This window comes from Thunnus albacares, chromosome 2 (genome assembly GCF_914725855.1).
Source record: "Thunnus albacares chromosome 2, fThuAlb1.1, whole genome shotgun sequence".
Taxonomy (NCBI): domain Eukaryota; kingdom Metazoa; phylum Chordata; class Actinopteri; order Scombriformes; family Scombridae; genus Thunnus; species Thunnus albacares.
Genome location: NC_058107.1, coordinates 13,685,078 through 13,697,581, shown reverse-complemented (window position 1 = coordinate 13,697,581; position 12,504 = coordinate 13,685,078). Strand labels below are relative to the sequence as shown.

Sequence of the window (12,504 nt, the reverse complement as noted above, 5' to 3'; positions counted from 1 at the left end):
TTTTTTTTTTTTTTCTTCTTCTCTTCTCCCTCCTCTCCCTGCTTTTGATTTCAGATGCAGCAAGTCAATTTAATGGGCATTACGATCAAATCCCTGGCAGAGATCGAGGAGGAAGTGAGTAGAGGCTGCAACGCTCGGCTGCCGCTGACGCCGCTGGGCCAGAATGCAAAGCAAACGGTGTTGGGGTTGTAATTAAGTGTCTGAGACAGCGAGGCCCTGTTGGCTCCACTAAGCCCCAATTGAATAAAAGCATGGCCAGGCTAGGCAGCCATTCTCCCTTAAAAGCTTCGTCTCCTGTTCCAAAACACTTGACTTTTATTCCCCGATTCTTCTCTCAAACAGCTCAATCTAGCATCCCTCAGAGTGCTGTAGATTCTGGAGCCTTTCTGCTCAAAAATTATGACCAGATTCTGCAGGTTTAACTTTTTAAATTCCTAATCAGCTTGGTCTTCAGTGAAAAAGTTAAAGAGATCGCGCGGAGCAAGTCAAAGCGCTACAAATTCTTCCCCATTTCTGATGAAACACTGTAGCCTGCAGGCATTCACAGGAAGAAAATCATGTGTGTGCAGCTCCTTCTTAAGAGCCCATGTGTTTGTGAGAGCAATAGAAAGGAGAGTGTATGTGTGTGTGCTGTATTTGTGTGTGTGCGCTTTAAAGAGAGTGACAACCCCCCTTCTCTCTCATTAGCACGGTATCTTGGTATCAGAACTGCCAGGAAGTGACAGACCACTGTAAAAGAACAGGTGCTGTTGGGTTTGAGATGTGTTACAGAGCAAACACTCCCTCATCAAACTGGGTGTCTGTTCTGCACTCTGCCTCTGTCTTCTGTCACATACTATCCAAATCACACAGAGTCGCCATCTTGTCATATGGTCATCTGAATGAAGCTCATTGTCAGCGCAGGTATTAATGGCGTGTATGTATGTGTGTGTGTGTGTGTGTATGTGTGTGTGTGTGTGTCCAGGGTGGAGACAGCCTGGCTGCTCATCCTATATGCTCTTGTGTTTTTCTTTTTTCTTTTTTTTTTTCCTTCTTCTTCTCTCCTCTCCTCCTTCCTTTCTTCTCAGAGAGTGTGATTAGCAGGAGGACACATGGTGAGCTGAGCTGGGGAAGGGAAGGGAAGGGCATGAGAAATCATTAATTACAGCCGCGCTGGAGCTGATGAAGTAAATGTGAGATAGTGTAACACACAGGATTTAGTGAAGTGGACGACAGCACAAGATTAATGGTGGGGCCAGGCTGATGAGGATGAAGTCACAGCTTAGCTTGATAATTAGTTTCCAAGTGGAAACATCCCTCAACATTGTGTTATTTTTACTTCTCTCCTCTTATTATTATCTCACGATGATATCTGCAGAACAAGGGGGGAAATGTAGTCAGTGTTATTCTCACAAACATGCCGGACAAGGAGTGCTTTTTTACAGAAAATGATGCATGTCTGTAGTATTGGGCTCTTTTCTTTGTCTAGTTTTGGTTGTTTTTCTCAATCAATATTATGCTATACATTGAATCTCCACTATTTTTTCAGAGTTTCTGTAAAAGTGGCGCCTCATTCTGGGTGTGATATATAAAAAAAAAAAAAAGGATTGAGGTTTAGAAAAACAGTTTGTAGTATGAAACTACACCCAGTTTTGACCACCTTTTTTTACATTTTTTTTTTTAATGTTGTCGAGCATCTTCTCCTTCTCTTGTCCAGAAGAGGTCACTGTCTGTGCTTAAAAATGCAGAGGGGCTTTTTTTTTTTTTTTTTTTTTCTCCCCTTCCCTCTTCAGAAACTAGAGGCGCTTTTAACACAGACTCTAATTGCCTCGTTTCTAAACCCATTAAAAAATATAGATTCATGAAAGAGATGTACTTTCTAGAATTATACATACAGTATGCACATGTAATTGAGGAAAACTGTTGTAATCACAGCCACAGTTGTAGATAAGACCATTTCCTAACAGGCATCACTTAAGCCATGTCTCAGATGATGTTGGTTCCAGCAATTAGGCATTCTTTTCATTTCCCAAATGACTCGCAAAACTTGCGGATATTATAATTGCTTTTAGCCACGCATATCTAATTTGTGTCTTTTTAAGTGTTAATTAGTAAGCGATTTAAAGTGACATCTTTATGTAGTTTGCTCTGCTGAAAAATGTTGTTGGCGGCTGGCTAATGATTTTCAGAGGGAGTATGCTAGAGTGGAAAGAAGTGTGTATGCACACATGACAAGATTTTCATTAGCACCTATGTATGATGGGTTTTCAGTATTTGTAGGGAGTTATTCGTGTGTGTGTGTGTCTTTGTGTGCTTGCGTATACTTGTGCTGAGGTGTGTGTGTGTGTGTGTGTGTGTTTCCATGTGAATGTATGGAGGGACAGTAGTCTACAGGGGTATGTGAAAGGTGTGAGAGGGAGAGCTCCAAATAGAGGTGGAATTAATGAAGACAACATGTCACATATTTTTGGCAGTGGAGCAGGGACAGGAAATGAAGCTCGGCTCGTCGGGGTGACTGCCGCCCATGTTCTAGTGTGTCACTGTCCTGTCAGCCTGTGTGTAAAACTGGCAGACATTGATACATGCTCTCCCTGATAACACCCCATTCCCCCATCCATCATCCACACACACACGCACACACACACACACACACACACACACACACACACACATACACACATACATGTACTCGTACACAGGATTATTTATTTACTGTGCCAGATGTTGAGACTGAATTTTTTTTTTTGTGATAGCGGGGCTGAATTTCTTTTCTTCACAACTAACAGGCTTGTGATATGTGACAGGTTTTGGGTAACTTGCAGCTTCCGTCAAGTAAATGAAAATCAGGGTAGGTGGTATTTTGATCGAGGGAACCCGGTTTCAGCCGTTGTGGTACAGCGACTTCTGTTGGAGATTTGGAAACTTATTTCAGTGATCATACAGCATCACCTAGTGCTCTGTGGCAGTAATACAAGTGTCTAACGTGGTGAAGTGAGCTCTGTTTTGTGCCATAACATTTGACTTTTCTGTTCTTTCAGCTACTTCACAACAAAAATAAGAATATCTTTTAAAAAGTTTCAACCTGAACTTGAAAAATGATAGTGTTTGTTATAGTATCAGTTTTGTTATTACTCAGCAGCAGTATTGTGAGATTCTTGAAGTTTTTTTTTTTGTCTCTCTTTCAATCTGTTCTTAATTATTTGGATCTATTAAATATAATGTGGAGAAAATGGATTTAGTTACGTTTATGTCCCATCTGAACACCGCTGGGACCCTCACAGAAGCCTTGTTACTTCTGTGTCATATATTTGGCTCGGGGTCAAGCACCAAAATTTGATACGTGTACTAAGCAGCGTACTTAAAGTAGAGGGGAGTTAAGATAATGATTTTGAATAAGTGATACTGAACAGAAATTACACGCTTTCCTGCATTTTAATGCCACATAAGCCAAGAATGTTTGGAGCCTTCCTGCTCTATAAAGAGTCATGTCCATGCCATGCCAGAAGGGGGCGGTGTGTGTTTATATTCTGTCATCCCCCTCACTCCACATCACCATGATGTCTCTGCTGTAGGGTGATTGAATACCTGAAGTTTCGAAGAGGGAGGTCAACATTACATTAATAAGTTTTTTATCTATGGTTTTATTAATATACATTCAGTAATCTGTGTAAATGAGTCTGCATTTCATCATAGTATTTGTTATAAATATACAGTTTTGGTTGCTTTGCATCAATTATTAAGCTAATACAGATTTGTGATGTTTTTGTGAAAATGTGCTTTTATTCATCAATGCTTGCTTCCTCTTCTGTCTCCTTCTTTTTCTTCTTCTCATGCAGTTTTACTACAACTTCAGCGCAGAGAGAAGCATCGCCGTGTAACTTCCTTCTCAGCTCCCACGAGTTGACGGACCCGAAAGGAAAGAAACACTGCCGATGGACAGAAGGGATCTAAGAACGGACTAATGAGAACAAACAGAAAGTTTGGGATACACAGCAACTGTATTAATTTAAGACAGAAGAAATGTTTTTACATGTAAATTCTCTGTTCATGATTCAGTACTTTTTGTTTGCACAGGAAATGTTCTGACTAATTTATCTTGGAAGTGACTTTTTAAGAATTGTGTTCGCTCTTATCTTACTAGTCTCACAAGAGGTGTTCAAAGTACTGCGGAGCTCAAAATAAATCTAATTAATATCCTAAAACAGATTATGAGTTATGTTAGCAGTGACTCGTCTGTGAGTAGCAGTCAGGGGGACAACAGGGAACACAGAAGCAGCCTCATCGCACACAAACAGGCCTGTGATGTGCATTTTCCAGCAGAAGCATCTTTCCATCACAAAGTTCTTCATGAGCAGTGTACAGCAAGAACGAGCAGAGCTTTGAGACATGGGAGCCTTTACCCCAGACGCCCACCCACATCAGCAGTGACTCCTCTACATAGTCAGGTTTCAAAGAACAGAATTTAACTAGAATTAAGTTTCAGCTTTGAAATATGTTACTTTTCTCACAGCCCTGTGCAAAGTGATTTTGGTTGATTTTTCTGGGGAGGGGTGTACAGTTTATGGAGCATAACTCACTGGGAAATTGCTTCTATAATATGAAATTCAGTATAATGTAAAAGTTATTACAAACTGTATGAGCCTTTAGAGTCAGTCTCTTAATTGGTTTCCAGTTAGAAGTTGCTGTTGCGTCATAGGTTGGATTTGTAGCTCTCTGGATTTGGGGTATTTTTTATATTCACCAATCATAATTCTGAATTTCCAAAAAACAAGAAAATCTTTGTTTATTAAAGTTTTTTTTTTTCTCTTTAACAAACTAAACAACATCGTGCTGCCAATTTGCCGCTAGACTCATTCAGAAGCAGAATTTACACTTGGATAGCAAAACATCACTTTCTCCTCACCCCTGCTCACATGTGTCTAATTAAATTGTCAGAATCCATTTGCACATTTTTGCAGGTGTAATTAGTATTTAGAAACTCATTAATGGATTAATGTCCCCGCTGTTAATTACACTCTCCTCCTGCTAAGTTTGTGAACTTATCGATTCTGCTAACAGTGCAGGTATCTTTTTTTCCCCCCTAACCAAAATTCCTAATGACTTTTGGTATTCACAGGTGTTAAATGAAGCATACAACAGATGACAGCCCTCTACGAGCGTTCATGTTAACTCCTCTGTTCTGCTGCTGGAATCAGAGCGACGGTCTGAGGAATTCTCTGCAGAGGGAACAGCTTTCACGCTCCTTCATGAAGGTGACACTCATGTCAGTGATGCCCTAGAGCACAGTGACAGGCTCTGACAGCACTCCTCCCTGCTGTGCATAAAGTGCATATACTGTATGCCATATGTATCAATATTCATATGCACACTGTAGAGGCAAAAGGAGTGTTAACTCTCCATTCTCCACCATTACAGTCTCACTCTTCTTACTAATGTGTGTGAGAAGAACTCTGCGATGATTCATAATATAGTGATTACTTAATACACTGAAGTTTTTTAGGTTATGTTTTCACTTCTCCCGGTGTTTAGACCGGATGTAATTCATAGCAGATACTGTATGATGTCCTTTCTGGTGATGTGTAAGATTAAACAATATTTAGAGTGAGTGCACAACTAAAGGAAAAGTCAGATGATATTCTATATTTTGTATGTATATATTATATGTATATATTAACAAATCCCATGAAAAGACCAAAACCAACAATGAATAACATCCATAGTATTGTATGTTTAGCCAAAGCCTGATATAGCTTATTCATCTGTGCCATAGAGCTCCATTGTTGTCAAAAACCACATTGATGAGCCACATCATTGCAGTGGCTGACATGTTCCTTCATTCTGCATTCTGATTAACATGGGTACTGTGGTTTATTCTGAGTCAAACCCATATACACTGTCTTGCAGCGTTAAATGCTCACTACCACACCAAAGGCATGGCTGAAATTAGTCCCCAGCAAATGCAGCATTTACTCCTATTTGAGTAACGTTTGCTAGACAAGGCCATTGCCCAGCTGTTTCAGGAAATTATTTTTTTATTTTTTAAAAATGTAAGTGTGTATTCTGGTTTTAAAAGATTTACGTTGTCAGTACAAACAAATAGACTTGGGGCTGAGTGCTACAGACAGGCTAGAGAGATTTGAAAGTATTCACAGGTATACTAGCACATTGTTGGTTTTGCTCTGTTCATGGGAAGTGTTGACAATTATAAAGATGCAGAATATCTTTTAAACATTTTTAATGTGGCCCCTTTTCTTTGAAACCTACAACAAACATGGGGTACTATATATGAGCAACATTCAAGGTTTTGCTGTTTTCGGACATGGACACCAGGAAGAGTGTGATGTTAGCTCTGCAGTTGAGATGCATAGTGGTTAAAGTGAAGCTGATCACGAGTTGGAGTTTTGTGTCGATGGTGGGGTAAAGAAGTGTAGCCAAACTCTCCAGATGGGCACAGAGCAATGTCGCTCTCAGAACCACAAGTCCCTCTTGAACCCTGCCCAGCATCGCCCATAAAAAAGCTGCCTCACATGGTTTCACTTTTCCATTTACTCCACTTTATGATATGGAAAATAATGATGATTTTCAGAGACCACATTTTAAAATTAAAATTCTTTTTTGGAGGGGTGGGATGTTAGCCGTGGAGCAATTTAAAGGCTAAAGAAGTAATTTGAGGCTGTTGTGTGTCTATGAGCATTTCACATCTGGCAGATCTGTTTCAAGGCATCTTTTAAACTCTTTTGCTATCTCTAACCTACCAGGCTCACTTCAGGCTCCTCCGCTGCTGCGTTGCTCTGAGGATTTGGCTCGCTGAAGTTGAGCTGAACTGCAGAGCAGCACATCAAAGCCCCACCCTCTGTGAGTCTGCCAGATGTCCCGTGGTCATTTTTAAACTCACACCCCGGCGCATGACATGGAGCGGTGTGTAAGCATGTAGACAGAGGTGGATGGGCTGCTTGGAAATTGGAAAAGGAAGCCTATATTTATGAGGTGGTTTGAGGTGCTGTGTTAAGACGGGCTTAAACTGCCACTCTCCCTCTGACAGCCCTGTTTCCCCTGAGCTGGGGTGACCAGAGACAGAGAGAGGTGAAGGAGTGAAGGCAGGAGGCCTGTCAAAGCAGGTCCAGACCAGACCTGGACCCACAGTGCACAGCCTCACAAGCAGGTGATACAACAAATCACATGGACACAACAGCTATTCTAGAAGATATAAAGCCACATAATGTTCACTTGAGTGCGGTTTTGTTAACAAGAGTACGAAATATAGGATGAAGTCAGGTAATTTGGAACACTTTTGGTAGATTACCAAGAAAACCATTTAAAATTCTGAAGTGTTACTATTAGAACTTGTTATGGATCTCTGATATGTTTCTATAAAGAAAATATGTTGCTGAGTAAAATACTCTAGAAACTTTGAACCTTCAAACACATCAAGAACCCTGACCTCACTCCAATGACATGTTCAAGTAACAAGTCACAAAACTGGCCGACTGAAAATTGTACGCTAATTAGGCCTGTAAATTCCTTACAGTCCTAATTATCCTACAATTTGCAATCTTTTTTAATGAATAGTTAGGTTACATTAATGATTTGATGAATTGATGACTGAACTGATTAATGGATTTAAAAAACAAATATGAAATACAATTGTGCTGTAACCTGTAATATGACAAGGTGGCACACAATAGCATAGTAACTCGTGATTTATGGCACCTGGTAGCCTAGAAACATGCTGGTTTCACTTCAGAAAATGTCCCATTTCAGCTTAACTTTTTGGTCCCAGTTTAATGCATTGAGGTAAAATGGGACAGTCACTCAAAACCCTTTCCCATAAAAAGTTAAGTATATTGTGAAAATATTTTGATTATAAGTAAGTGAACACTTAATAAAATGCAACATCCTACAACCATTTTTGGTGTTATACTCATATTGTTTTAGCTGCAATACCCGTATTACCAAAAAGAGAAAATCAACATGCCACATGGCCTAACTTTTAAGTTCTGGGACCAGTGATTTTTTTTAATCTTTGCTCCACCCATCCTAGTTATCTCAGACCAATCAAAATGATGGTTTCATGTAAAGGACATTTGTTGCAACAATGCAATAACATGACAGGAAGAGATTTGGTGATTGGCTGCTAATATTCAAAGAGCCCAAGATGCAAAACCTTATTTGTCCCATTTTACCTGATGTCCCAAATTACCTGACTTCACCTGATACTGTGCTTCCTAATGAGATGCCTTCCACCCAGTGCATGCTGTGACAGGCTCAGCTTCCCATGACTAGCCCGAAACAAGTCCTAATGTTCACAAGAGACACAGCCACACAGATTGAATGCAGTGAAACAATTACTGTACCGCTTACAGGTTAACTCCAGCAGTCTCTTGTCTCTTTGTTGCATGCTGACGTCATCACGTGTTGGAGTGTCCCACTGAGACATAAAGCAGGAGGTTAGACGTGTGGTCTTCTCTGTACCGCCACCTTAACAAGCCCCCGGGCTGCACTCCGAGGGGAGCTGCACATCAAATCTGTCTTTCCTTACCTCAGCTAGAGGTATGATGAGTGATCTCCCAGAGCAGGGATCCCCCTCTCCTCCCCCACACAGCGACTCCCCTCCCATCTCTCTCTGCCACGGCGGCCAGCCCATGTGAGTCAAATTATTGTAATTGAGCAGGGATGTAGTCGGGTGTGAGGTGATCTCTCTCTTCATCCCCTCCCTCCTTCTCTCTCTGAGATATTTCTGCACATGTTGTGAAATGACCAGCAAGCATCTTTTTTTTTCTTCCCCCTAACACTGCCTGTAACACAGAAATCAATTAACTCCTTTCAAGTCAGATCAAAGGCCCAAATCGCCGTCCAGGTCTTTCCACAACCTGTGGGACAATTAACTCTCCCTTTGGACAGCGACCAGGCTGGACAGATGAAGGGAGGCTGTTGCCACTGTTCACATACGTGTGAAGTAGTCATAAACAAACAGGAAGTGATTGAGTAACATTACAACTAGCATCACCCCGATGTACCGGTTAGTTGTGCGTTCATACAACAGGATAGTAGGTTTTACCTCATCTGCAGAGGACTTCATGGTAAAAGCAAAATGTACATAGACTTCTGCATATGTCTAGAGGATGTTTGCACTACAAGCTGCCATGTGACTGGCACCGTGGTGGCACAACATGGAAGTGTGACATCAAACTGATGGGACACGGGGGGCGAGTGGAGCTTTCGTCCACAGACAGGTGCACTGACCCTGTCCACCCCTGAAGGTGCCACTTGCATTTTATTTGACATTAATGGCCGGCCAGCATTTTTTAACAGCCACCTGGATGCAATAAAGGGCCAGCTCCTGAGCTCTGGCTGCCCAGAGGATTTCCCAGCAGCTCCCGTGGGACCTCTGGCTAGTTAAGATGTTTATTAAGCTGAAAGTGGTCCAGTGGGAAAACACAGCACTTCTGAGAGATTCAGGCCAGCAGTTTTCTTGTTAGTCGGAGCGCTCCCCCGAGGATTGGGTTTCTTTTCCTTTCAAACCTCGGAGGGAGGACAGGGTCAGTTCACGGGGCCGTGGGGTTGACCAACTGGTAACTAGGCGCATGAACCCAGGAAGGGAAATATCTAGAGACCATCAAGGTCAGCTCGAAGCGATTCCCACAGTTCCCAAACTGAGCGCGTTAGATAAACACAACCTAGTTAGCTTCGAAATACAATTGTGGAGCCACTGTAAAAATTGAATCGTCAAAATTCCCAGGAAATATCTTGTGGAGATATCAGCAATAACAATATAAGGGTTGCATCCATCTGTGAGGAGGTTTGTTCTCATTAAGACATCTGAACCAGAATCATTGCTCTTTCAGAATGATTGATTCTATGAAACTTAAAGACACCCTCCAGACATGTTTCAAGACATATAAAAATACTTTCCTTAGAATATTAATATGCAGCTTATGTGTTTTTCCACAACAAGTTTACCTCATCAATTTTTTTTTTTATTACATCTCCTCCTTCTCCTTCATTGAAAAATCCCGAATCTTTGAATATACAAATATTGTTCATTTCAAAAGTGTAACTACAGACACAAGATGTCTCCTACTTCACTGAAAAGTTCGTTCTCAGTTTACGTGCACCAGAGACTTCATGTTTCCACATCACACGTGTACATTTCATGCTGAACCAGGATCGGCTCCAAACCGGTTGTGAATTCACAAATCATGATCATAGATACACGTCTTTAACTCAGAGAAACTTTCCACTTCCAGTCAGATGAATATAAAAACAGCCTTCTAGTGTCAAACTCTGCACATTGAAGCTCAAACGTCCAAGTGAGGGAACAATAATCGAAACACATTTTTGAGTTTAGGGGGGACTTCAAATGTTAATAGCAGTGAGGGCTGTACAATTAAATGCGTATTTGTTTCTTTCCATCCACTGCACAACTGAATTCTCATGAAAGGCTTTGGGAATCTGAACGTCGCCGCCGTCCAGATCATCATCATCATGTTAGTTCTGCCCGGAGTTTGACAGATCTTGACCTCACTAAGTTCTGGTGGACCTCTAGTTCAAAGCCCCCGTCTCTAGCCTCAGGCACTCTGCCCTAATAACTCCAGTTAGCCTGTTAGCCCTTGTTTTGTTTTCTAAGAGTTATCACCCGCATTCTGCTTAAAGGAGAAGAGTTGAGAAGAAATCATTGAGGAACAGTGGAGTTAAAATTGCATCTATACCGCTCAGCTTGATAAATATTACTTTTTTTTTTTTTTTTGTTCTCCTTTAATTTTAAACTTTTCTCGGGGCCAAACTGCAGAGCCTGTGGCGAGCACATTTTGAACTGAGCAGCACGTGCAGCCGGTGATGGGTTTTTAGTGCTCTCTGCCTAATGTTCAGGACAGATTAGAAATGTTCGCCTGTGACAGATGCTGTCTAGATCTTCACTACCAGATCCACCCAGCTGCAAAACATCTGGTGGATTTCTACCTTTTCTCTGAAGTGCAGCCTATTAATGACACACTCACAATCATACATGCGCACACACACACACACACACACACACACACACACACAAAACACATCCAGCGTGTTTGATTGAAACAGAGAAAAAGAATAACACTTGTGTAGCGTTTCCTTATGGTCAAGCCAAAATAAGAAATGTCTGATTATAATGATGTTTTATTGCCGCTGGCCCGTGTAGCCGCATTTTCTGCATGTTTCCTTTGAAATGATTCGCTTCTTATTTATCATTTTTAGTTTCTATCAGACAACGCATGTAACGTCTGGATTAATGCCGGTTACAGGTACTGACCGATTCTACAGGTATGTCATTCCATGTCATGCCTCTTGCAATGAAAATAGACCCATTTAACTCCAGCTCAGTATCACAGCCAGTATATATATGTAGATGTATTTAGAATATCTTTCAATACTTCAGCCACAAAGTCTGCGAGCACATGCAATTTATTCAGCAGACACAGAATTTATGCATTCCACATGAGGAGCGGGTAGCGAAGGCCTTCGCTTGTTGTTAATGGCACACATCCTAAAATCATGCTCCTGGCCTCCTGTAGCCTCCACTTTTTTCTTTTTCTTTTTTTTTTTTTTTTTTTTTTTTTGTCAGAGGAAACATTATTTTTGCGGAGACAAATCCACTGAATAACATGATCATCTGATGAAAGGAGCTGCAAATCTTGGCCGAGCTGAGACACTTTTGCTAATGATGAAAACAGTCACGCATGTAACAACAAACGTCAGGTTTCCCGCTGTGACGGCGACATACAATATCAATTGCTTACATGCACACGGGCCAAAGTTTTTCAAGTTTCTCAAAGGGCAAACCATTGTTTTGTTTCTGTGCGGCTCCTCCACTCAGCACCTCCGGGTCGGTTATTGGATGTTCCGTTTTGGAGAAAGATTTAAGATTCTTAAGGCGCTCATCAACAGTTAGAGAAAGTCACAAATGCACGCGGGTGTGTGTGTCTCATGGAGACATTTGGAGCCCAGGTTTTAATTTTGCTTGAAATTACCCTGCAGTAAGTTGTTCCTCATGTGTCTGAACAGCTTTGGCTCACATGCAGACTTGTTTGGCCATCGCCTGTGCGTGAAGTAAAACAGAAGGGAAGGAGAGATCCCCACATCACAGAATAAAAAGATTTTGTTATTGCTGGGTTTCATAATGCTTCATCTGTTGCCATCTGCGGTCCAACTTTGAGCAACTTTTTAAAAAATGTTTTGGAGATAATCCTTTGGAAAAAAAAAAAGAAAAATATTCATTGGACTTTCAAAACTCATTTCTTTATATTGTTATTGTATGACACGATTCAGAACAGACCTAATTTGATTTATATTTTAGATGTTATTACTTCACTTACTACAAAAACAAATTGTATTGAAAGAAGAACTCGAACTTGAATAGAAAACACTCCAAAATCACAGGAAATCAATTATGGTAAGAGGAAAAATATGTTATTGTATTGTTTTGTCTTTTTTGGGATGAAAGTATATAAAAACACCAAATGTATTAGCTATCAGAGTCATGGCAATAATATG

The 12,504-nt window shown here is 40.9% G+C and overlaps 2 protein-coding genes across 19 annotated transcripts in view; both read left to right on the top strand.

Annotated features, from left to right (window-relative positions):
• The window catches only part of mvb12bb (multivesicular body subunit 12Bb), a 33,406-nt gene extending 29,225 nt beyond the window's left edge, over positions 1-4,181 (top strand). For 3 of the 4 annotated variants that reach the window (XM_044366752.1, XM_044366769.1, XM_044366744.1), the window contains 2 exons: positions 55-114; positions 3,816-4,181. In XM_044366752.1, coding sequence (XP_044222687.1) covers positions 55-114; positions 3,816-3,857 — 102 coding nt within the window. In that variant the 3' untranslated portion in view covers positions 3,858-4,181. The remainder of the gene's footprint in view (positions 1-54; positions 115-3,815) is intronic. The other variant, XM_044366760.1, reaches the window with a different exon arrangement.
• Positions 4,182-4,271: 90 nt separating this feature from the next.
• Positions 4,272-12,504, top strand: part of lmx1bb (LIM homeobox transcription factor 1, beta b) — a 60,067-nt gene continuing 51,834 nt past the window's right edge. For 6 of the 15 annotated variants that reach the window (XM_044366662.1, XM_044366695.1, XM_044366632.1 and 3 more), the window contains exons 1-4: positions 4,272-4,424; positions 5,096-5,231; positions 6,738-6,897; positions 7,022-8,623. The gene's annotated coding sequence lies outside the window, so the exon portion shown is untranslated. Of the gene's footprint in view, positions 4,425-5,095; positions 5,243-6,737; positions 6,902-7,021; positions 8,624-12,504 lie in introns of all 15 variants that reach the window. The other 9 variants (XM_044366730.1, XM_044366722.1, XM_044366712.1 and 6 more) reach the window with 8 other exon arrangements.